Source organism: Oncorhynchus keta, chromosome 32, assembly GCF_023373465.1.
Source record: "Oncorhynchus keta strain PuntledgeMale-10-30-2019 chromosome 32, Oket_V2, whole genome shotgun sequence".
NCBI classification, from domain to species: domain Eukaryota; kingdom Metazoa; phylum Chordata; class Actinopteri; order Salmoniformes; family Salmonidae; genus Oncorhynchus; species Oncorhynchus keta.
In genome coordinates this window covers 34,797,347-34,823,221 of record NC_068452.1, presented here as the reverse complement: position 1 = coordinate 34,823,221, position 25,875 = coordinate 34,797,347, and the positions used below count along the sequence as shown (strand labels likewise).

General features: G+C 43.5%; 1 protein-coding gene across 3 annotated transcripts in view; it reads right to left on the bottom strand.

The window, feature by feature from the left end:
- Positions 1 to 25,875, bottom strand: part of LOC118374456 (acid-sensing ion channel 2-like) — a 509,104-nt gene that overhangs the window by 200,456 nt on the left and 282,773 nt on the right. Inside the window, exons 1-2 of one of the 3 annotated variants that reach the window (XM_052491566.1) lie at positions 23,802 to 24,589; positions 22,340 to 22,974 (exon numbers count right to left, since the gene is read on the bottom strand). The exons of 1 other annotated variant lie outside the window; for it this stretch is intronic. In XM_052491566.1, the coding sequence (XP_052347526.1) occupies positions 22,340 to 22,974; positions 23,802 to 24,012 (846 nt within the window). In that variant the 5' untranslated portion in view covers positions 24,013 to 24,589. Of the gene's footprint in view, positions 1 to 22,339; positions 24,590 to 25,875 lie in introns of those variants that run through there. One more of the 3 variants, XM_052491567.1, reaches the window with a different exon arrangement.

The window sequence follows — 25,875 nt, the reverse complement described above, 5'->3', positions numbered from 1 at the left end:
AGCCTCTGAAACTGACCAAACAAAGGAACTGATCATCCCGGTGCTGGTAATGAAAGCCTGTCACCTATCTCATCCCATCATAGGTTTCAATGTTATCGAGCACATCCTGACAATGACTGAAAAGACTAAACGATACAATACAGTAAAAACAGCTTTCTCAAGCCTCAAAAGAAACAAGGTGAGAGCTTTTATACAGGCTGTTAGCGCAGAACAGACAGATGAATACGCAGTGAATACGCAGTGAAAACCAAGAAAGAGAAGGTTGCTGTACCAAAACACAGTAGCATTCAGATTGAGTGCCGTGTAGCTTCCCAGCCTTTCAAAGATAACAATGCTTTTCCAGCCAGACCTGAAGCTGCAGTGGCCAGACGACCTTGAGTTCTTTGACACACTAGTCAGAGTCAGAAAAGGTGTTTTTCCAGTTATCCTGCTTGATGTCCCTAACCCCACTGACCACGACATTGCCCTGCTAGGACGCACAATAATCGGTACAGTACAAACCATTATGACTGTGTTACCTGCCCAAGTCTTTGAAAAAACTGTCACCCCAGCCACAGTGAATCACACCAGCGTTCAAACCCTATGTACTGCTACTGAACAGTGGGATCCACCAGTAGGTTTAACTCACCTAACCGAAGAGCAGAGAGAGGTTGTTAGGCAAATGCTTAGAGAAGAGTGTCACTCCTTCTCCAGATCAGACAATGACATTGGCTGCATTGAACGATTGAAAATTACTATTTCTCTAAAGGACTCTGAACCAGTAAAGCACACATACATGTCAGTGCCCAGGCCACTGTATCAGGAGATGAAGGGTTACCTTTATGACCTCATAGTCCAGGGCTGGGTTAGGAAGTCAAACTCTTCATATTATTCACCTGTCGTGTGCGTTCGTAAGAAGGACGGGACCCTCCGGTTGTGTATAGATTACAGAGACCTGAACAGAAAGACATATCCCGACCGCCAGCCCATCCCTCGGGTCCAAGACATAATGGACAGTTTAGGTGGTCATTTCTGGTTCTCCCTCTTAGATCAGGGAAAAGCGTATCACCAGGGGTTCATCTCTGAAGAAAGCAGACCACTGACAGCATTTGTGACCCCATGGGGACTCTATGAGTGGATACGTATGCCATTCGGCCTCATGAACGCTCCTGCAGCTTTTCAGCGGTGTATGGAGGAGTGTTTGGAAGGGCTCCGGGATAACATCTGCATTCCTTATCTGGACGACACGCTAGTTTTCAGTAAAACATTCAACAGCCATGTGAATGATGTGCGAAACGTTTTGCACCGTCTCAGAGAGTATGGCATTAAATTCAAACCAAGTAAGTATGATCTCTTTAAACCCCTGGCCCGTTATTTGGGCAGAATAGTGTCTGCAGAGGGCAGCCGAGTTGACCCAGACGATTTTGAAGCAGTAAGAGCATTGAAAGAAATCAGACCAGAGACTGTGGGCCAGCTCAGAAAAATGCTTGGTTTACTCACTTACTACAGACATTACATCAAAGACTTTTCTAGGAGTGCCAGCTGCCTGGATGACCACCTGAAAGCAGATTCAGAGAAATTACCTGACCACCCACGGAAAACAAAAACAAAGAAAGTAAGTCATGTGGTGCCCTCAAACAAGCCAATCCTGTAGACTGACCAGCATCAACAGGCACTTGAACAGCTGATTGAGTGTTTGCTTCACCCACCAGTTTTAGGTTTCCCTGATTTCACGCAGCCATTTGTGGTACACACTGATGCGTCACACCAAGGCTTGGGAGCAGTTCTTTATCAAAAGCAAGATGGGAAGCTTAGGGTCATTGCTTATGGCTCTCGAACCTTAACAGCAGCTGAGAAGAACTATCACTACCACTCGAGCAAGCTAGAATTTCTAGCTCTAAAATGGGCAATCACTGATAAGTTCCATGACTATTTGTACTATGCTCCGACCTTCACTGTATACAGCGATAACAACCCGCTCTGCTACATTCTGTCTACTGCAAAACTGAACGCAACCACTTCCAGGTGGGTTGCAGACTTGGCTGATTTCCACTTTTTAATAAAGTACAGGCCAGGCAGAGAGAACGGTGATGCAGATGCTTTGTCAAGGATGCCACTGGATGTAGAGTCACTGATGAGAGAATGTTCTGAGGAGCTTCCACCAGACACCATTGTCGCCACGATACAAGCAGTTGAGGTACAGAAAGAGGCTGTTGTACCTTGGTCACTTTCAGCTGCATCTAGTCAGTATCAGCTGAAGGTGAGACAACCACTGCAACAACCAGCTCGATTCCAAAAGATGGGATAAGAGAAGCACAAGAATCTGATCCGGTCATCCGTCCTGTGCTCAATTTCAAACTGTCTGGTTCCAAACCGCCAGTTAAAGAGCAAAAGAAATTCAGTCCAAAGACAAAATGCCTATTCAGAGAATGGGACAAATTGACAATAGACAGTGATAGCATTCTGTACAGAATCACTACAGCCCGCAAGCAGTTAGTTCTACCAGAGCAGTACAAAGGTAAAGTGATGGAAGAGTTGCACAATAACATGGGACACTAAGGTATTGACCGCACTGTATCACTAGTACATGACCGCTTCTTCTGGCCATATATGCAATCTGACATCGAGCACTACGTGACTAAAACTTGAAGCTGTGTCAAGCCGAAAAAGCCAACCCATGAAACAAGAGCTACTCTGACAAACATTGTGACAACACAGCCATTTGAACTGGTATGTATAGACTTCCTTCATCTCGACAGATGCAAAGGGGGATATGAGTACATCCTCGTGATTGTTGATCATTTTACACATTTCACTCAAGCCTACACCACCACGTCAAAGTCAGGTAAAACTGCTGCAAATCTCATCTTCAATGACTTTGCACTGAAGTTTGGGTTCCCGTCCCGCATCCACCATGACCAAGGGGGAGAATTTGAAAATCAGTTGTTCCATCAGTTAAAGAAACTCAGTGGCATGGCGGGGTCCAGAACAACACCCTATCACCCGATGGGAAACGGTCAAGTGGAACGCATGAACAGAACATTGTTGCAAATGTTAAAGACACTAACTGAGACACAAAAGTCAAATTGGAAGGAGTCTCTGAACAAACTGGTTTATGCCTATAACTGCACCCGTTGCGAAGTGACTGGCTATTCACCATTTCATCTTCTGTTTGGGAGATCACCCAGGCTTCCAGTTGATATGCTCTTTGGATTGTGCACAGAGGCAGGTTCCAGTAACCAGCGAGACTACGTGGAGAACTGGAAACGAGGGATACAAGAAGCATACGCCATTGCAAATGAAAATGCTCAGAAAGCCGCTGAAAGAAGTAAGAAGTACTATGACACTAAAGTTAGGAGTTCAGTGCTACAGCCTGGCGAGAGTGTTCTGATTAAAAACCTGACACCAAGAGGAGGACCTGGAAAACTCCGTAACTATTAGGAAGATACAATTCACACAGTGGTGAGACAAATGGGTTCAGACCTGCCGATTTATGAATTGAGACCAGAAAAGGGTAGGGGAAGCTCCAGGGTCCTGCACAGAAACCTGCTCATGTCCTGTGACCACTTACCTTTTGAGACACAACCAGAAATGACCAAAGTGGACAAAAGTCAGAAAACGAGGAGACACCAGCCTGCATCACAGCCTCTAGATTCTGATGAAGACAGCTGGGATGAATATGACCTTCATCATGAGCCGCTACAGGTTCCCACATCTCCTACAGTACCTGAGGAGAGGAATGCTGAACCAGCGAGAGAGTGGGAACACAGGCCCCCAACAGTGAAACAGACAGTTACAGTGCCAGTCCCTGATACGCTACCAGCATAGCCTCTTGTTGAAAAGGTCCAGTGCATACGGACTGTTGAAGAAGACAATGTTGGTAATGTTGGGACAACATTTATTTTGTCGGGGAGAGTGTGACAGGTTAAAGGAAATATTCATAGCCTGTTATACATTAAAAAGTATTAGTAAATTCATAGTATGTGAGGATCTTAAAACATCTAAGGTTAAAAAGATAATGCATTCAGTATTAGTTGATAGAGATTGATAACATTCATATAATTGTGTTAAAGTTTAAATCTGTCAAGCGTACAAAGGGTACGAATTGTGAGAGTAATGTGTAAACGTTATATTGATTACTTTATTTTGTGGTGCCTAAAAGTGTTAATCTGTGATCTACTAAATGCTCTTAATCTATGAGCCTGAGATCGATTGCTCTGGTCTCCACCCATATTCCTGGGGAAATTGCGGTCTTTTCTCATTGCACTAAAAGTTGAATTGAGAAAACAACACCGTATCACTCTCATGATTATTTCTCCCCTGTTTTCAGGGGCGTAACACTCGCACACGCTTTTTCAGTTCTGCCAACACATTTTTAATGACTCAAAACCTAAATGTATGTAAACTTCCGACTTCAACTGTAAATGACCAGCAGCTTGAGCCTCACTCCTACTAGCATATAAATGACCAGCAGCCTGATCATCACTCCTACTAGCATATAAATGACCAGCAGCCTGAGCATCACTCCTTCTAGCATATAAATGACCAGCAGCCTGAGCATCACTCCTACTAGCATATAATTGACCAGCAGCCTGATCATCACTCCTACTAGCATATAATTGACCAGCAGCCTGAGCATCACTCCTTCTAGCATATAAATGACCAGCAGCCTGAGCATCACTCCTACTAGCATATAATTGACCAGCAGCCTGAGCATCACTCCTACTAGCATATAATTGACCAGCAGCCTGAGCATCACTCCTACTAGCATATAATTGACCAGCAGCCTGAGCATCACTCCTTCTAGCATATAAATGACCAGCAGCCTGAGCATCACTCCTACTGCATATAATTGACCAGCAGCCTGATCATCACTCCTACTAGCATATAAATGACCAGCAACCTGAGCATCACTCCTACTGCATATAAATGACCAGCAGCCTGAGCCTCACTCCTACTAGCATATACATGCCTGAGCATCACTCCTACTAGCATATAAATGACCAGCAGCCTGAGCATCACTCCTACTAGCATATAAATGACCAGCAGCCTGAGCATCACTCCTACTAGCATATAAATGACCAGCAGCCTGAGCATCACTCCTACTAGCATATAAATGACCAGCAGCCTGAGCATCACTCCTACTAGCATATAAATGACCAGCAGCCTGAGCATCACTCCTACTAGCATATAAATGACCAGCAGCCTGAGCATCACTCCTTCTAGCATATTAATGACCAGCAGCCTGAGCATCACGCCGTCCGTAACACATGTCAATGGTATAGATTTTACTATTAGCTAGACGGCAGGAAGCTGGACCTGGTGATCTCAGTGCACTTCTGTGTTTCTATTTTCCAGATGAAAATTGGATTGGGGGCTGGGCATGGAGGACAGAGGGCTTGCTGTGTTAATGAGATTGCTGTGGATGGGGTCTGCTGGAGCTACAGCTCCCCCTGACTGGCAGCATTGTTTACTCTAGGCAAGATCAATAGTTTATGGTGTTGTACAGCGCCCCACTGAAAGGTCAATGACGAAAGACCAAAGGAGAGCTTGGCTTTCTTAACCAGGTGTTTTTTAAATGCCATCGCTTGCTCTCCCAGGCCCCATGGTAACTGGACTAGCTTTGTCCAAACAGGGCCATGTCAATCACCTCACACTGCCTTCATGTCTAAACAGGGCCATGTCAATCACCTCACACTGCCTTCATGTCTAAACAGGGCCATGTCAATCACCTCACACTGCCTTCATGTCTAAACAGGGCCATGTCAATCACCTCACACTGCCTTCATGTCTAAACAGGGCCATGTCAATCACCTCACACTGCCTTCATGTCTAAACAGGGCCATGTCAATCACCTCACACTGCCTTCATGTCCAAACAGGGCCATGTCAATCACCTCACACTGCCTTCATGTCTAAACAGGGCCATGTCAATCACCTCACACTGCCTTCATGTCTAAACAGGGCCATGTCAATCACCTCACACTGCCTTCATGTCTAAACAGGGCCATGTCAATCACCTCACACTGCCTTCATGTCCAAACAGGGCCATGTCAATCACCTCACACTGCCTTCATGTCTAAACAGGGCCATGTCAATCACCTCACACTGCCTTCATGTCCAAACAGGGCCATGTCAATCACCTCACACTGCCTTCATGTCTAAACAGGGCCATGTCAATCACCTCACACTGCCTTCATGTCTAAACAGGGCCATGTCAATCACCTCATACTGCCTTCATGTCTAAACAGGGCCATGTCAATCACCTCACACTGCCTTCATGTCTAAACAGGGCCATGTCAATCACCTCACACTGCCTTCATGTCTAAACAGGGCCATGTCAATCACCTCACACTGCCTTCATGTCTAAACAGGGCCATGTCAATCACCTCATACTGCCTTCATGTCTAAACAGGGCCATGTCAATCACCTCACACTGCCTTCATGTCTAAACAGGGCCATGTCAATCACCTCATACTGCCTTCATGTCTAAACAGGGCCATGTCAATCACCTCACACTGCCTTCATGTCTAAACAGGGCCATGTCAATCACCTCATACTGCCTTCATGTCTAAACAGGGCCATGTCAATCACCTCACACTGCCTTCATGTCCAAACAGGGCCATGTCAATCACCTCACACTGCCTTCATGTCTAAACAGGGCCATGTCAATCACCTCACACTGTCTTCATGTCTAAACAGGGCCATGTCAATCACCTCACACTGCCATGTCTAAACAGGGCCATGTCAATCACCTCATACTGCCTTCATGTCTAAACAGGGCCATGTCAATCACCTCACACTGTCTTCATGTCTAAACAGGGCCATGTCAATCACCTCACACTGCCTTCATGTCTAAACAGGGCCATGTCAATCACCTCACACTTCCTTCATGTCCAAACAGGGCCATGTCAATCACCTCATACTGCCTTCATGTCTAAACAGGGCCATGTCACTCACCTCACACTGCCTTCATGTCTAAACAGGGCCATGTCAATCACCTCACACTGTCTTCATGTCTAAACAGGGCCATGTCAAACACCTCACACTGTCTTCATGTCTAAACAGGGCCATGTCAATCACCTCACACTGCCTTCATGTCTAAACAGGGCCATGTCAAACACCTCACACTGCCTTCATGTCTAAACAGGGCCATGTCAATCACCTCACACTGCCTTCATGTCTAAACAGGGCCATGTCAAACACCTCACACTGTCTTCATGTCTAAACAGGGCCATGTCACTCACCTCATACTGCCTTCATGTCCAAATAGGGAGGTGATTGACTTGGTCTGGGAAACAACAGGTGGAGGAAGCTTTCTGCTATACAAAGAAACAGTGGCAACAGTAGGCTTCATAAGAACCAAGCTGACATTTGCACAAAAAAGTTAGAAAAAATGATATTTGAGGTTAGACTTGAGGTGCAGTACAAAGCAAGAGCTTATTCAAGGTACTGCGACTGGAGTAACTTTGTGACTTCATGGCAATCCACTCAGTGAATATGCTTTAATTTCTGTGGCTCAGTAATCCTTGACAATGAAGTGGGGAATAATGTGGTTTGGTTCAGTGTATATTTCTGTCTGTGACGTAAGGCTGAGGAGGAGAGGGAAATGGACCTCCATAAACTATAGCAAACATCTAATGGATTTATTGATCAGGGAGCTGTCCCTTAGCTCCTGTTCACTGTGATAGATTTGGCACAAGGGAGGCTACCACCGAAGTTTGGGCAGAATTATGGTCCCGCATATTTTCTTTTTTCTCTCTCTCTCTCTCTCTCTCTCTCTCTCTCTCTCTCTCTCTCTCTCTCTCTCTCACTTAAAAAGATGAGAGAGGCCTGTAATTTTCATCATAGATACACTTCAACTATGACAGACAAAACGAGAGAAAAATCCAGAAAATCGTAGGATTTTTTTAATGAATTTATTTGCAAATTATGATGGAAAATAAGTATTTGGTCACCTACAAACAAGCAAAATTTCTGGCTCTAACAGACCTGTAACTTCTTCTTTATGAGGCTCCTCTGTCCTTCACTCGTTACCTGTATTAATGGCACCTGTTTGAACTTGTTATCAGTATAATAGACACCTGTCCACAACCTCAAACAGTCACACTTCAAACTCCACTATGGCCAAGACCAAAGAGCTGTCAAAGGACACCAGAAACAAAATTGTAGACCTGCACCAGGCTGGGAAGACTGAATCTGCAATAGGTAAGCAGCTTGGTTTGAAGAAATCAACTGTGGGAGCAATTATTAGGAAATGGAAGACATACAAGACCACTGATAATCTCCCTCGATCTGGGGCTCCACGCAAGATCTTATCCCGTGGGGTCAAAATGATCACAAGAACAGTGAGCAAAAATCCCAGAACCACACTGGGGGACCTAGTGAATGACCTGCAGAGAGCTGGGACCAAAGTAACAAAGCCTATCATCAGTAACACACTACGCCGCCAGGGACTCAAATCCTGCAGTGCCAGACGTGTCCCCCTGTTTAAGCCAGTACATGTCCAGGCCCGTCTGAAGTTTGCTAGAGAGCAGTTGGATGATCCAGAAGAAGATTGGGAGAATGTCATATAGTCAGATCAAACCAAAATAGAACTTTTTGGTAAAAACTCAACTCGTCGTGTTTGGAGGACAAAGAATGCTGAGTTGCATCCAAAGAACACCATACCTACTGTGAAGCAGGGGGGGAACATCATGCTTTGGGGCTGTTTTTCTGCAAAGGGACCAAGACGACTGATCCGTGTAAATGAAAGAATGAATGGGGCCATGTATCGTGAGATTTTGAGTGAAAACCTCCTTCCATCAGCAAGGGCATTAAAGATGACAATGATCCCAAACACATCGCCTGGGCAACGAAGGAGTGCCTTCGTAAGAAGCATTTCAAGGTCCTGGAGTGGCCTAGCCAGTCTCCAGATCTCAACCCCAGAATAATTTTGCACACCCAATTTTTCCGTTTTTGATTTGTTAAAAAGTTTGAAATATCAATAAATGTCGTTCCACTTCATGATTGTGTCCCACTTGTTGTTGATTCTTCACAAAAAAATACAGTTTTATATCTTTATGTTTCAAGCCTGAAATGTGGCAAAAGGTCGCAAAGTTCAAGGGGGCCGAATACTTTCGCAAGGCACTGTACATTTCAATCAGGACTGACTAATCAGAATACTATTATGTTACTGTATATATACTAATCAGAATACTATTATGTTACTGTATATGTACTAATCAGAATACTATTATGTTACTGTATATGTATGAATTTTCTTTCTTAATCCTAGTACTGAATATAATGTGTGTAAATATAATCAAGAATTAGAACAATGACTGTCTGTTCCTTGGTAGAAATTAATGAACTATATCTTCAGACTGGCTAGAATGCTTATCTACACAAGAAGACCTTGGCTCGACAATAAATTATATTAAATTGGTAGGGAGACGATGTGGGAAGGCTTGAGATACTGCCTTTGTACCAGGGTGGGAGAAGAGACGGGTTGGTACTGGAACTAATGACATCATTTTCAGTTTATAACCTGTGGTAAACTGTATCGTGTTCAGTACTCTCATGAATAAACTCTGCTGATTGACTTTAAGACCGGGCTCTGTCCATTACTATAGAATACGGGTCTTACAAATCCTTATGAATTGACAGAGTGTTTAATTTTAATTGGGTATTAAAACATAGAGCAATTTAATTCCTGTAACACATGTCCACACACTGTCTATATCCTGTATATATACCATGTCTACACCCTGTCTATATCCTGTCTATATACCATGTCCACACCCTGTCTATATCCTGTCTATATACCATGTCTACACCCTGTCTATATCCTGTCTATATACCATGTCCACACCCTGTCTATATACCATGTCTACACCCTGTCTATATCCTGTCTATATACCATGTCCACACCCTGTCTATATCCTGTCTATATACCATGTCTACACCCTGTCTAATACCCTGTCTATATACCATGTCTATATTCTGTCTATATACCATGTCTACACCCTGTCTATATCCTGTCTATATCCTGTCTATATACTATGTCCACACCCTGTCTATATCCTGTCTATATACCATGTCTACACCCTGTCTATACCCTGTCTATATACCCTGTCTATATCCTGTCTATATACCATGTCTACACCCTGTCTATATCCTGTCTATATACCATGTCCACACCCTGTCTATATACCATGTCTACACCCTGTCTATATCCTGTCTATATACCATGTCCACACCCTGTCTATATCCTGTCTATATACCATGTCTACACCCTGTCTAATACCCTGTCTATATACCATGTCTATATTCTGTCTATATACCATGTCTACACCCTGTCTATACCCTGTCTATATACCATGTCTACACCCTGTCTATACCCAGTCTATATACCATGTCTACACCCTGTCTATATACCATGTCTACACCCTGTCTATACCCTGTCTATATACCATGTCTACACCCTGCCTATACCCTGTATATATACCATGTCTACACCCTGTCTATACCCTGTCTATATACCATGTCTACACCCTGTCTATATCCTGTCTAAATACCATGTCTACACTCTGTCTATATCCTCTCTATATACAATGTCCACACCATGTCTATACCCTGTCTATATACCATGTCTACACCCTGTCTATATACCATGTCTACACCCTCTCTATATACCATGTCTACACCCTGTCTATATACCATGTCTATACCCTGTCTATAGCCTGTCTACACCCTGTCTATATACCATGTCTACACCCTGTCTATTTACCATGTCTACACCCTGTCTATATACCATGTCTACACCCTGTCTATACCCTGTCTATATATCATGTCTACACCCTCTCTACAGCAGGGCTCCCGAGTGGTGTTGCGGTCTAAGGCACTGCATCTCAGTACTGGAGGCGTCACTGCAGACCCTGGTTCAATTCCAGGCTGTATCACAACCGGCCATGATTGGGAGTCCCATAGGGCAGCTCACATTTGGTCCAGCGTTGTCCGGGTTAGGGTTGACCGGGGTAGGTGGTCATTGTAAATAACAATTTGTTCTCAACTGACTTGCCTAGTTAATTTAAATAAGGTTTAAATAAAATAAAACACATTTATAAAAAACACCCTGTCTACACACTGCCTTTACCCTGTATATACCCTGTCTATACCCTGTCAGCACCCTGTCCGCCACCCTGTCTATACCCTGTATAGATTGCTCAGTCACAAAACTTCAGGAGCCACCATGGTGAATAAATTGATGTCTGTGTTGCAATCAGGATGAGCACCTCACTCCAGATGACTGAGATTGGTTTGAAACATTATTACAGGGCCTTGGTCTGAGGGCATGTTTCTGATTAAGTAGCACATTGTTTGACGGCGTGCTGCTCTGCTCTTCGTCCTGTTCCGGACAGGGAGGCCGCCAATACAGAGGACTGATAGCAGGATCATTACAGAGCTAGTGCTGATCGGACGCTGTGTTTAAACTTAATGAAAGTCATCCATTTCTATGAAGCCATGGACACAAAGCTGACCAACTCAATGGGGTCATGAAGGTGCATGAAGAGTGAGACCACTGCTTTGCACTCATTCAACTGTATTTATTGAAGGGGTGGAGGTTATTATTGCTCTGTTAGTGGGTTTTAATGCACAGCTGCTCAACATGTAAAGTGAAGTGAGAGTGGCTGAGAGCCTACAGCTTGTGCTATAATGATTGACACATCAGTGAGGACTGTAGCAGCAGTCCCACATGAACACATGGGCACATACAGTCTGTCTTCACAAACACAGTACTGCACGCATCACCTTCATTTGACACCCTTTCTGTTCTCCAGTGACTTTTACAGGCTCTAGGGCCAATGGAGGGAGATAAGAAGAGAAAAATTAAATGCAAAAATAATATTTCAAAGAGTGTTTGAGTATTTGTGTCACCTCAGAGAAAACATCTGTCACTGTCACAGCACCATGAGAAGCACAAACACGGAGAGAGAGAGAGAGAGAGAGAGAGAGAGAGAGAGAGAGAGAGAGAGAGGCAATACAGTTCTTATGGGGCTGGCAATAGAGACTGTACCAGGCCAAGGCCACCACATGGCTCAACAGTAATGCCCAACTCTAATCAACAGAACCATGAACAGGCCCTAACGAGCACGGAAGAAACTACAATAAACAGAGCAGATACTATACTGAACAAAAATATAAAACGCAATGTAAAGTGTTGGTCCCATGTTTCATGAGCGGAAATAAAAGATCCCAGAAATGTTCCATATGCACAAAAAAATAAAATCTCTCAAATTCTGTGTACAAATTTGTTTACCTGAAGAAGCTGACTAAACTGCATGATCGTTACTGTAATGGCCGTTGGTGGAAGAAGGTGTTGACCAAGGTGCAGCGTCGTACGTGTTCGGCATTTTATTTAATATAACTGAACACTAAATACAAAGTAACAAAAGGCACAACCGAAACAGCTCTGTCAGGTGCAACACACTACACAGAAAATAACTACCCACAAATCATAGTGGGAAAACAGGCTACCTAAGTATGGTTCTCAATCAGAGACAACGATCGACAGCTGCCTCTGATTGGGAACCATACCAGGCCAAACACAGAAATACAAAACCTAGAACAAAAACATAGAATGCCCACCCCAACTCACGCCCTGACCAAACTAAAACAGAGACATAAAAAAGGAACTAAGGTCAGGACGTGACAATTACACAGGTGCCCCTTGTGCCAGGGACAATAAAAGGCCACTCTAAGATGTTCAGTTTTGTCACACAAAACAATGCCACAGATCTCAAGTTTTGAGGGAGCGTGCAATTGACATGCTGACTGCAGGAATGTCCATCAGAGCTGTTGCCAGGTAATTTAATGTTAATGTCTCTACCATAAGCCGCCTCCAAATCGTTTTAGAGAATTTGGCAGTACAGTACGTCCAACCGGCCTCACAACTGCAGACCACGTCTAACCACGCCAGTCCAGGACCTTCACATCCAGCTTTTTCACCAGCGGGATCGTCTGAGACCAGCCACCCCAATAGCTGATGAAACTGAGGAGTCTGTCTGTAATAAAGCCACTTTGTTGGGAAAATCTCATTCTGATTGAATAGGCCTGGCTCCCCAGTGGATGGGCCTATGCTTTCTCTGGCCCACCCATGGTTGCGACCCTACCTAGTCATGTGAAATTCATAGATTAGGGCCTAATGAATTAATTTCAATTTACTGACTTCCTTATAAAGTATGAAATGTAACTCAGTAAAATCTTTGAAATTGTTGCATGTTGCATTTATATTTTTGCTAAGGATAAGTAAATACTGTACAAAGTGAAAACTGGGTAACAGTTATGTGGAGGCAAAATTGTTTTTCACTGGGAATTGTCCCTGCTGTCCAGTAACCTCTTCATACACCCCACAAAAGATGAGAAAGGGGTGCTTAGCCCCCTCAAGCCAGTGTCTCCACACCTTCAGAGCCCTGACCACCGCTAACAACTCCCGGTCCCCCACGTCATAGTTACGCTCCGCTGGGCTGAGCTTACTGGGCGGCGTTTTGGTGGCGTACCCGAGCGCTGTGATAGCACGGCACCCACCCCAACCTCGGACGCGTCCACCTCCACTATGAATGCTAGAGAGAGGTCCGGATGCGCCAACACGGGTGCATCCGTGAACAGCGGCCTCAACCTGTTGAAAGCTCTGTCCGCCTCTGCTGACCATCGCAACCGCACCGGGCCCCCCTTTAGCAGTGAGGTAATTGGAGCCGCTACCTGGCCAAAACCCCGGATAAACCTCCGGTAGTAGTTGGCAAAACCCAAAAACCGCTGCACCTCTTTTACCGTGGTTGGAGTCGGCCAATTACGCACGGCCTTACTGCGGTCACCCTCCATCTCCACCCCCGAGGTGGAAATGCGATAACCCAGAAAGGAGACGGCTCGTTTGGAGAACACACACTTCTCAGCCTTGACGTATAGGTCATGCTCCAGCAGTCTACCAAGCACCTTGCGTACCAGAGACACATGCGCGGCGTGAGTGGCTGAGTAGATCAGAATGTCATCGATATAAACAACCACTCCCTGCCCGTGCAGGTCCCTGAGAATATCGTCTACAAAGGATTGAAAAATGGCTGGAGCATTTTTTAACCCATACGGCATGATGCAGTACTCATAGTGGCCCAATGTGGTACTAAATGCGATTTTCCACTCGTCTCCCTTCCGAATACGCATCAGGCTATACGTGCTCCTGAGATCCAATTTTGTGAAGAACTGCGCTCCCTGAAAGGATTCCACTGCCGTAGCAATGAGAGGTAGTGGGTAGCTGAACCCCACTGTGGTGGCATTTAGACCTCTATAATCAATACACGGACGCAATCCTCCCTCCTTCTTCTTCACAAAAAAAGAACAACAGGGGGTTCTGGGTGACATTTTATTTGTTTGAATGCTTTAAGGAAGTTTTGTAAACAGCTCTTTCTTTTTCTTTTTTTTACCCTCTTTTCTCCCCAATTTTGTGGTATCCAATTAGTAGTTACTATCTTGTCTCATCGCTACAACTCCCGTACGGGCTCGGGAGAGACCCAACCAAGCCGCACTACTTCTTAACACACGCGCATCCAACCCGGAAGCCAGCAGCACCAATGTGTCAGAGGAAAAACCATGCACCTGGCGACCTTGGTTAGCGTGCACTGCGCCCGGCCCGCCACAGGAGTCGCTGGTGCGCGATGAGACAAGGATATCCCTACCTGCCAAACCCTCCCTAACCCGGACGATGCTAGGCCAATTGTGCGTCGCCCCACGGACCTCCCGGTCACGGCCGTATGCGACAGAGCCTGGGCGCGAACCCAGAGTCTCTGGTGGCACCACTAGCGCTGTCGCATCTCGCACCCTACACTTGTCTGTCCATCGTGCATGTAAACAACTACAGCTTAGTCAGCTGATAGCGCCCATGCACTAGAGTTCTCAATTTCAGCCTGAACTCTTGTCTCTCTCTCCTCCCTGTCAGCTGCAGAAGCAGCTACAGGCTGCCATGTGTATTGCGCTGTCCAAGGTGCTGAAGCTGCAAGCTAACTACAGTAATTCACTAGTTTCTCTGACTGAAAAGTTATGTTATCTAATTTGTTGAGAATGCAAAAATATTCCAATATTTGATAAATGTGCCTTTCCCTGCCATGCTCTGTTCACGTGACACATGCATGCACCCGTTAGGACATAGGCTTTTATAATATCCAGAACATGTATTTATTATTTCAATATTCAAGACTCCATGTCTCCTAGTGTTTTTAATTGATGTGTTAATTTGTTGTGTTCTGTTCTGTTTCCTTAATGACTAGGCCATGGCCTAATTAGGCAGAACAATTCATGTTTTATTTTATTTTCCAAATAAAAAGCTTGATTGTATTTAAAGTCATGACTGACTGACTCGTACTTATATGGGCTACTATATTACTGCATAATAATAATAATAATCCTAAGAAGAACCCGAAGAAGGTGGGTAAGCCGAGCGCTGTGTGCCACTGCCAAACAGGTGTTAGAGTCTTGAACATTGAAATGGAACAGTGTAAACAACAGCTAACAAATAAGAAATCCTCGAGAGTCTGTTCTAAGGAAGAAATGCATTTTTCTGCCTACAAAGATTAAACACAGTTGCATTCCGACAGTTGCTGACATGTTGTGGTTCATTTGTTTAATTATTCAAGACTGCCTTTGTTATTTCAGTTTACAACTAAGCCTACTGTTGATGATATGACCTTACATACTTTTATAATTCTGATAATAACCACAACAACAAAAAGAAGAAAGAGATCAAGAAGGAGGAGAGGATTGAGCGCTGTGTGACCCATGTGTGTAAAGGTAGGCTATTATTCAAATATTTGTTTTCTGACCGTTTGGAAGAGTGTAAACAATGCTGAAGAAATTATAAGAAATCACAGATAATCTGATCTAACGAAAACAATTAGCTCACAGAACCAAACACACGCACACTTCAAAACAGACAACAGAAGAAGCATTTGTCTAATTTCTGAAGATACTTATTATACAGTATGGATGTCTTACTGTATAAACCCTGAGATCCACATACAACAGTATGGATGTCTTACTGTATAAACCCTGAGATCCACATACAACAGTATGGATGTCTTACTGTATAAACCCTGAGATCCACATACAACAGTATGGTTGTCTTACTGTATAATCCCTGAGATCCACATACCACATAATCCACAGTATGGATGTCTTACTGTATAAACCCTGAGATCCACATACAACAGTATGGTTGTCTTACTGTATAAACCCTGAGATCCACATACAACAGTATGGATGTCTTACTGTATAAACCCTGAGATCCACATACAACAGTATGGATGTCTTACTGTATAAACCCTGAGATCCACATACAACAGTATGGATGTCTTACTGTATAAACCCTGAGATCCACATACAACAGTATGGATGTCTTACTGTATAAACCCTGAGATCCACATACAACAGTATGGATGTCTTACTGTATAAACCCTGAGATCCACATACAACAGTATGGATGTCTTACTGTATAAACCCTGAGATCCACATACAACAGTATGGATGTCTTACTGTATAAACCCTGAGATCCACATACAACAGTATGGATGTCTTACTGTATAAACCCTAAGATCCACATAGAACAGTATGGTTGTCTTACTGTATAAACCCTGAGATCCACATACAACAGTATGGATGTCTTACCAGAAGACACACAGTATAAACCCTGAAATCCACATACAACAGTATGGATGTCTTACTGTATAAACCCTGAGATCCACATACAACAGTATGGATGTCTTACTGTATAAACCCGGAGATCCACATACAACAGTATGGATGTCTTACTGTATAAATCCTGAGATCAACATACAACAGTATGGATGTATTACTGTAAAAACCCTGAGATCCACATACAACAGTATGGATGTCTTACTGTATAAACCCTGAGATCCACATACAACAGTATGGATGTCTTACTGTATAAACCCTGAGATCCACATACAACAGTATGGTTGTCTTACTGTTTAAACCCTGAGATCCACATACAACAGTATGGATGTCTTACTGTATAAACCCTGAGATCCACATACAACAGTATGGATGTCTTACTGTATAAACCCTGAGATCCACATAATAATAATATAATAATATATGCCATTTAGCAGACGCTTTATCCAAATAAAAAGACTTACAGTCATGTGTGCATACATACAACAGTATGGATGTCTTACTGTATAAACCCTGAGATCCACATACAACAATATGGATGTCTTACTGTATAAACCCTGAGATCCACATACAACAGTATGGATGTCTTACTGTATAAACCCTGAGATCCACATACAACAGTATGGATGTCTTACTGTATAAACCCTGAGATCCACATACAACAGTATGGATGTCTTACTGTATAAACCCTGAGATCCATACAACAGTATGTTTGTCTTACTGTATAAACCCTGAGATCCACATACAACAGTATGGATGTCTTACTGTATAAACCCTGAGATCCACATACAACAGTATGGATGTCTTACTGTATAAACCCGGAGATCCACATACAACAGTATGGATGTCTTACTGTATAAACAATGAGATCAACATACAACAGTATGGATGTATTACTGTAAAAACCCTGAGATCCACATACAACAGTATGGATGTCTTACTGTATAAACCCTGAGATCCACATACAACAGTATGGATGTCTTACTGTATAAACCCTGAGATCCACATACAACAGTATGGATGTCTTACTGTATAAACCCTGAGATCCACATACAACAGTATGGATGTCTTACTGTATAAACCCTGAGATCCACATACAACAGTATGGATGTCTTACTGTATAAACCCTGAGATCCACATACAACAGTATGGATGTCTTACTGTATAAACCCTGAGATCAACATACAACAGTATGGATGTCTTACTGTATAAACCCTGAGATCCACATACAACAGTATGGATGTCTTACTGTATAAACCCTGAGATCCACATACAACAGTATGGATGTCTTACTGTATAAACCCTGAGATCCACATACAACAGTATGGATGTCTTACTGTATAAACCCTGAGATCCACATACAACAGTATGGATGTCTTACTGTATAAACCCTGAGATCCACATACAACAGTATGGATGTCTTACTGTATAAACCCTGAGATCCACATACAACAGTATGGATGTCTTACTGTATAAACCCTGAGATCCACATACAACAGTATGGATGTCTTACTGTATAAACCCTGAGATCCACATACAACAGTATGGATGTCTTACTGTATAAACCCTGAGATCCACATACAACAGTATGGATGTCTTACTGTATAAACCCTGAGATCCACATACAACAGTATGGATGTCTTACTGTATAAACCCTGAGATCCACATACAACAGTATGGATGTCTTACTGTATAAACCCTGAGATCCACATACAACAGTATGGATGTCTTACTGTAAAACCCTGAGATCCACATACAACAGTATGGATGTCTTACTGTATAAACCCTGAGATCCACATACAACAGTATGGATGTCTTACTGTATAAACCCTGAGATCCACATACAACAGTATGGATGTCTTACTGTATAAACCCTGAGATCCACATACAACAGTATGGATGTCTTACTGTATAAACCCTGAGATCCACATACAACAGTATGGATGTCTTACTGTATAAACCCTGAGATCCACATACAACAGTATGGATGTCTTACTGTATAAACCCTGAGATCCACATACAACAGTATGGATGTCTTACTGTATAAACCCTGAGATCCACATACAACAGTATGGATGTCTTACTGTATAAACCCTGAGATCCACATACAACAGTATGGATGTCTTACTGTATAAACCCTGAGATCCACATACAACAGTATGGATGTCTTACTGTATAAACCCTGAGATCCACATACAACAGTATGGATGTCTTACTGTATAAACCCTAAGATCCACATACAACAGTATGGATGTCTTACTGTATAAACCCTGAGATCCACATACAACAGTATGGATGTCTTACTGTATAAACCCTGAAATCCACATACAACAGTATGGATGTCTTACTGTATAAACCCTGAGATCCACATACAACAGTATGGATGTCTTACTGTATAAACCCTGAGATCCACATACAACAGTATGGATGTCTTACTGTATAAACCTGAGATCAACATACAACAGTATGGATGTATTACTGTAAAAACCCTGAGATCCACATACAACAGTATGGATGTCTTACTGTATAAACCCTGAGATCCACATACAACAGTATGGATGTCTTACTGTATAAACCCTGAGATCCACATACAACAGTATGGTTGTCTTACTGTATAAACCCTGAGATCCACATACAACAGTATGGATGTCTTACTGTATAAACCCTGAGATCCACATACAACAGTATGGATGTCTTACTGTATAAACCCTGAGATCCACATACAACAGTATGGATGTCTTACTGTATAAACCCTGAGATCCACATACAACAGTATGGATGTCTTACTGTATAAACCCTGAGATCCACATACAACAGTATGGATGTCTTACTGTATAAACCCTGAGATCCACATACAACAGTATGTTTGTCTTACTGTATAAACCCTGAGATCCACATACAACAGTATGGATGTCTTACTGTATAAACCCTAAGATCCACATAGAACAGTATGGTTGTCTTACTGTATAAACCCTGAGATCCACATACAACAGTATGGATGTCTTACTGTATAAACCCTGAGATCCACATACAACAGTATGGATGTCTTACTGTATAAACCCGGAGATCCACATACAACAGTATGGATGTCTTACTGTATAAATCCTGAGATCAACATACAACAGTATGGATGTATTACTGTAAAAACCCTGAGATCCACATACAACAGTATGGATGTCTTACTGTATAAACCCTGAGATCCACATACAACAGTATGGATGTCTTACTGTATAAACCCTGAGATCCACATACAACAGTATGGATGTCTTACTGTATAAACCCTGAGATCCACATAGAACAGTATGGATGTCTTACTGTATAAACCCTGAGATCCACATAGAACAGTATGGATGTCTTACTATATAAACCCTGAGATCCACATACAACAGTATGGATGTCTTACTGTATAAACCCTGAGATTCCACATACAACAGTATGGATGTCTTACTGTATAAACCCTGAGATCCACATACAACAGTATGGATGTCTTACTGTATAAACCCTAAGATCCACATACAACAGTATGGATGTCTTACTGTATAAACCCTGAGATCCACATACAACAGTATGGATGTCTTACTGTATAAACCCTGAGATCCACATACAACAGTATGGATGTCTTACTGTATAAACCCTGAGATCCACATACAACAGTATGGATGTCTTACTGTATAAACCCTGAGATCCACATAGAACAGTATGGATGTCTTACTGTATAAACCCTGAGATCCACATACAACAGTATGGATGTCTTACTGTATAAACCCTGAGATCCACATACAACAGTATGGATGTCTTACTGTATAAACCCTGAGATCCACATACAACAGTATGGATGTCTTACTGTATAAACCCTGAGATCCACATACAACAGTATGGATGTCTTACTGTATAAACCCTGAGATCCACATACAACAGTATGGATGTCTTACTGTATAAACCCTAAGATCCACATAGAACAGTATGGTTGTCTTACTGTATAAACCCTGAGATCCACATACAACAGTATGGATGTCTTACTGTATAAACCCTGAAATCCACATACAACAGTATGGATGTCTTACTATATAAACCCTGAGATCCACATACAACAGTATGGATGTCTTACTGTATAAACCCTGAGATTCACATACAACAGTATGGATGTCTTACTGTATAAACCCTGAGATCCACATACAACAGTATGGATGTCTTACTGTATAAACCCTGAGATCCACATACAACAGTATGGATGTCTTACTGTATAAACCCTGAGATCCACATACAACAGTATGGATGTCTTACTATATAAACCCTGAGATCCACATACAACAGTATGGATGTCTTACTGTATAAACCCTGAAATCCACATACAACAGTATGGATGTCTTACTATATAAACCCTGAGATCCACATACAACAGTATGGATGTCTTACTGTATAAACCCTGAGATTCACATACAACAGTATGGATGTCTTACTGTATAAACCCTGAAATCCACATACAACAGTATGGATGTCTTACTATATAAACCCTGAGATCCACATACAACAGTATGGATGTCTTACTGTATAAACCCTGAGATTCACATACAACAGTATGGATGTCTTACTGTATAAACCCTGAAATCCACATACAACAGTATGGATGTCTTACTATATAAACCCTGAGATCCACATACAACAGTATGGATGTCTTACTGTATAAACCCTGAGATCCACATACAACAGTATGGATGTCTTACTGTATAAACCCTGAGATCCACATACAACAGTATGGATGTCTTACTGTATAAACCCTGAGATCCACATACAACAGTATGGATGTCTTACTGTATAAACCCTGAGATCCACATACAACAGTATGGATGTCTTACTGTATAAACCCTGAGATCCACATACAACAGTATGGATGTCTTACTGTATAAACCCTGAGATCCACATACAACAGTTGTTGATTATATTCAAGTTGGGTTTTCCCCTCTCATCACTTCTCTTAGACAAGGCTTGGGCTTTTCACTCTCTCCTCACTCTGCTCGCTTCCAACAACATCTCACGTTGTTGTAAAAACCATGGTAGATTAATAGTCTACTTAACTTGAACAAAAGAGCAGACATCGTTTCGGTTTCGGGCTCATTACATTTATGGGATGTCGGACTAGGCCTGGGCTCGGGCTTCAGCTCATCGGGCTTGGGTCGGACCAGGCTAAAATGTTCAGCCCCAATGAAAACTCTACCATTGGCTGCCTAGGCTAAAACAAATATAGCTTGCCCGCTCCATTGCAAGCTATATTGCTCCATTGCAAGCCTTATCCTCACTGATTGGTAAATAAATGTAATGCTGAGATAATGTAATAAAAGACAATTACTTCAGACATTTAAAAGAAAACAGAAAAGAACAATATAAACTGGTACTTTTTTTTGTTTCGAAACTAATCAGAACTTTTGCAGGTCGGAACAGTGGAATGGAACTAAACAAATAATGGTTCTGTTCAGAATAAAACGATTGGACATTTTTTGGGGTTCCAGGAAAGAGATGAAACTCCATGAAAAGAGGAGAGACAACAGGTGAAATTAGATGAACAGTCTGGGAGGTTCAACCACCACACAGAGCTAAACTGTCAATGAAGAAGTGATTTAAGAGGGAGCTATGCTGAGACTTACAGAGGTGAAGTTCTGGGGACCGCACGGTTCTCCTCGGTACTTGCAGGAGAGAAGCATTTCCTCTAGCTGGTGGCTCAGCCGGTCCATAAACTCCAGGTTGCTGCCCTCAAAGTTTCTGGGGGGCAGGAACAGCCTGAAGTCAGACAGTTTGCTGAACCAGGCCTGGCTGTCCTCCTGCAGCAAATCCAATACCATGGGTCTCACCGTCCGGTTGGCCAGCAGTAGGCCCAGCCAGTGGCCAGCAAAGTACAGGTCACTTTTGGTGAGCTTGTAGAGGCGGATTGGGTTGTTGTTGCAGATAGTGACTGTGGGGAAGGCCATCTCCTTGGCCCACTCTGTGTGGATCCGTGTGTAGGTGGGGAAGGAGAGCCAGTGGAGCAGGCGGTTGGAGGACCAGGACAGGAGCAGGCCCAATGAGGTGCACAGGGCCAGCAGCCAGAAGGCCCGACGGCCTATGGAGCCACCGGACACACAAACATGCCTAAGGCCATGCAGACTTGTCCCAGCCAGCAGGGTAGAGGTGATTGAGGACAGGCCTGGCCTTGCAGGGAGGCGCCGGCGGCCTCTCCTCACCATGGCTGGGGATCCCTGCTGGAGACATCGCCCCTCCAGAGCCATGGCTGCCCAAACCGCTCCTAGTACAGAGAGAAAGGCTTCATCTCCCAGCCAGGCCTCAGGGGCTGGGCCCCACATGGAGCTCCAGGGCACCGATATCCCCACTGATGTAATCCACACCTGGATTTGTGCTTATCTGACTCTGCTGTTACACACAATCCGTACAAGCTCCTCACACACAACCTCACTCACACACACACATACTAACTCTCTCTCTCTGTCACAGTGTCTTCTGTTTGTTGTTGTTGGTTTCCTGTTTTACTCTTTAGCTACTTGTTGGGCTTCTCCCACTCAGTCCATCTGGTTCCCTTGACCTGAAAGTACTCCACTCACCCAACTCAGCAGTAAAAAATACATTCAGCCATGCAAATATGCACCAAGCGATGCAGCTTCTACATGAGCGACTCCAGCATCCGCACCAGTTAGTGTAGCACAAAGCGAGAGAGGAAGAGACAGAGGGACAGAGAGAGAGGAGAGAGAGAGAGAGAGAGAGGCAAGATGGGCTGAGAAGCACAGACAAAATGAAAGAACGGAAGGTTAAAGAAGAGAGCAGTGAGTCTGTTGTGGTTCTATCTGGTGCCATCTGTCAAAGAACGGCTCGTCCTGCCGGTTCCCTCTGCTCTGTCGGCGCTCCTCTCTGCCGACCGAGGCTGCTGTCTTTTGGGACTTTGCCGTCGCTCCACTTCGATCAGCTCAGCCTCGTTCAACCTGCTAACCCTCCAACACCACCACGGCCAGAGGCTGGACTTGTTTACATGACACCGCTAAAACGAGCAGCCGTACATCACTAATTGCCTTTGTGAGTCTACCTCGCTAATTTATTCTCCGGCTTTTTTTGTGAGCTCACTTTTATCTTCTTGATTTCCAGCCTTCCCCTCTTCCCATCTGTCACTCTCTCCGTATTCCCCCCTCCGTTCTCCTTTCTCTTCTCCTCCTCTCTTGACTGGAGGAGCGGGTGTTGTGTCCTGCGGGTGATAATGTACGGCTTGTGCGAGGAGCAGGCGCTTCTTAGTCCCAGATGCACGCAAACACTCATTCACACTGAGAGAGGAACACATGCACACACACTGCGTTTCCCTATGGGAAACCTGACCAGAGTCGATGGAAAATCTGTTCAGTCACGCTCAGATCCTGGTATCTCTCTTTCCCTCATTCTCTCGCTCCAGTTTTCTTTCACTCTCTGTTTCTCTCCCTCAGAACTGTGGCATTTCCAATCGTAACGCTCCTCTTGTTTTCTTCCTTTTCTAAAAATACTTCTCTCCAAATCAAATTCATTAACTTGCCCTCACGCTCCTCCTCCTCTTGTGCCGATGTCCGTCAATCCTTCTCAGCTCCACCCCCAACCAGGCTCCTCCTCCTCCCATGAAGTAGATGTGTGCATTCTCTCTCTCTCTCTGTCTCTCTGTCTCTCTCTCTCTCTCTCTCTCTCTCTCTCTCTCTCTCTCTCTCTCTCTCTCTCTCTCTCTCTCTCTTCCCCTCCTTTGGATATTGCCCTGATATTTTCTGTATTCTCTTCCTCCCGTGCAGACAGACTGTTCCTCTGGTCCCCTCTCTCTCATCGGGCAGCGTGTCCTCTCTGTGCTCCTCTCCTCCTGCGCCACAGCTCTGTCCACCCAGCCAGTGAGAGAGCGAGTGATGAGTGTCAGTCTGAGAACGCCAGCGCGCTCTCTCTCTCTCTCTCTCTCTCTCTCCTCCCCCTATGTTTGTCGGCTGCTGCCACAACTTACACAACAGGAGCAAAATGGGAGAGCAGGAGAGTGTGTGCACTCAGAGAGGGAGCCTGAGACAAACAGCATCATACTGAATTATTGCTTTGGCAGCTTTACCCTCTTTCAACCTAGTCTCCTCTCTCTCTCTCTCTCTCTCTCTCTCTCTCTCTCTCTCTCTCTCTCTCTCTCTCTCTCTCTCTCTCTCTCTCTGTCTCCCTTTGTCAAATAAACACAAAACAGCCCTACAGAATGTGGGAAAAGTATTTCCAGCCTGTTTGTGAAACATAAATTATCTTGAATTATGTTGTCAACATAGGGGGTAGACGAAATCAAGAAAAAAGCAAGACATTAGACAGATGGAGGGAAGGATGTGATTGAATGAAATATGACAAGACAAACAAGAGTAACACCTAAGTGCAACATTGAAAAGCTCTGTGGTCGTCTTAGCAGAGCTTCAGGCTTGGTTTGCACTGTACATTTGGCTTCTCATCACCAACTAACTCTCATGACAACTTTGACTTGTCATGTCTCCTAACAGCATTGGCTCAGCTGTGCTCTTCAGTGAAATCACACGGGGGACGACTATCCTTCCCCTAACATTTTACATCCCATTTACATCTGCACACGTTCATATAGTGGACGTTTTTATTCACAAAGACGCCACACACATGTACTGTGTGCAACACAACGAAATGAGCAGTAGCGTAGATACTACATCCCTTCTGATAAGTATGGAGAGTGTTGGAGTGTTAGAGAACTGCAGGGGTCATCATACTGGAAGCACAATTCTGGCAAATAGACAATGCATGAGACAGTGAGACATGAGTGTAGTACAAAAGAAGAAGCATCATCATAATAGGTCAACAGAAAGTGCTGCACCTGCATGTCTGACTCAGTCAGTGGTGTTACTGGGCACCTCAGACAGTTCCAGCTACAGTCCACTCAGTACTGTCCAGTTGGCCTGTAGCAGTTATAACGTCATCATAACAATGCAGTCATTTAGTACCTCTTAACCTTTGAAAAATATATATAATAATATATATAGATAATATATACAATAACAATATTGATTATTTAGGAGGAACAGTTTACGGTTACACATATCTCTTTTTGGGAAAAAAAGAAAATCCCTAATGAAACTATAATCTCAGACACATTAATATTTGAATATCTCGGTTTGTAATATTGCTTCATTTGCATTTAAGATGAGAA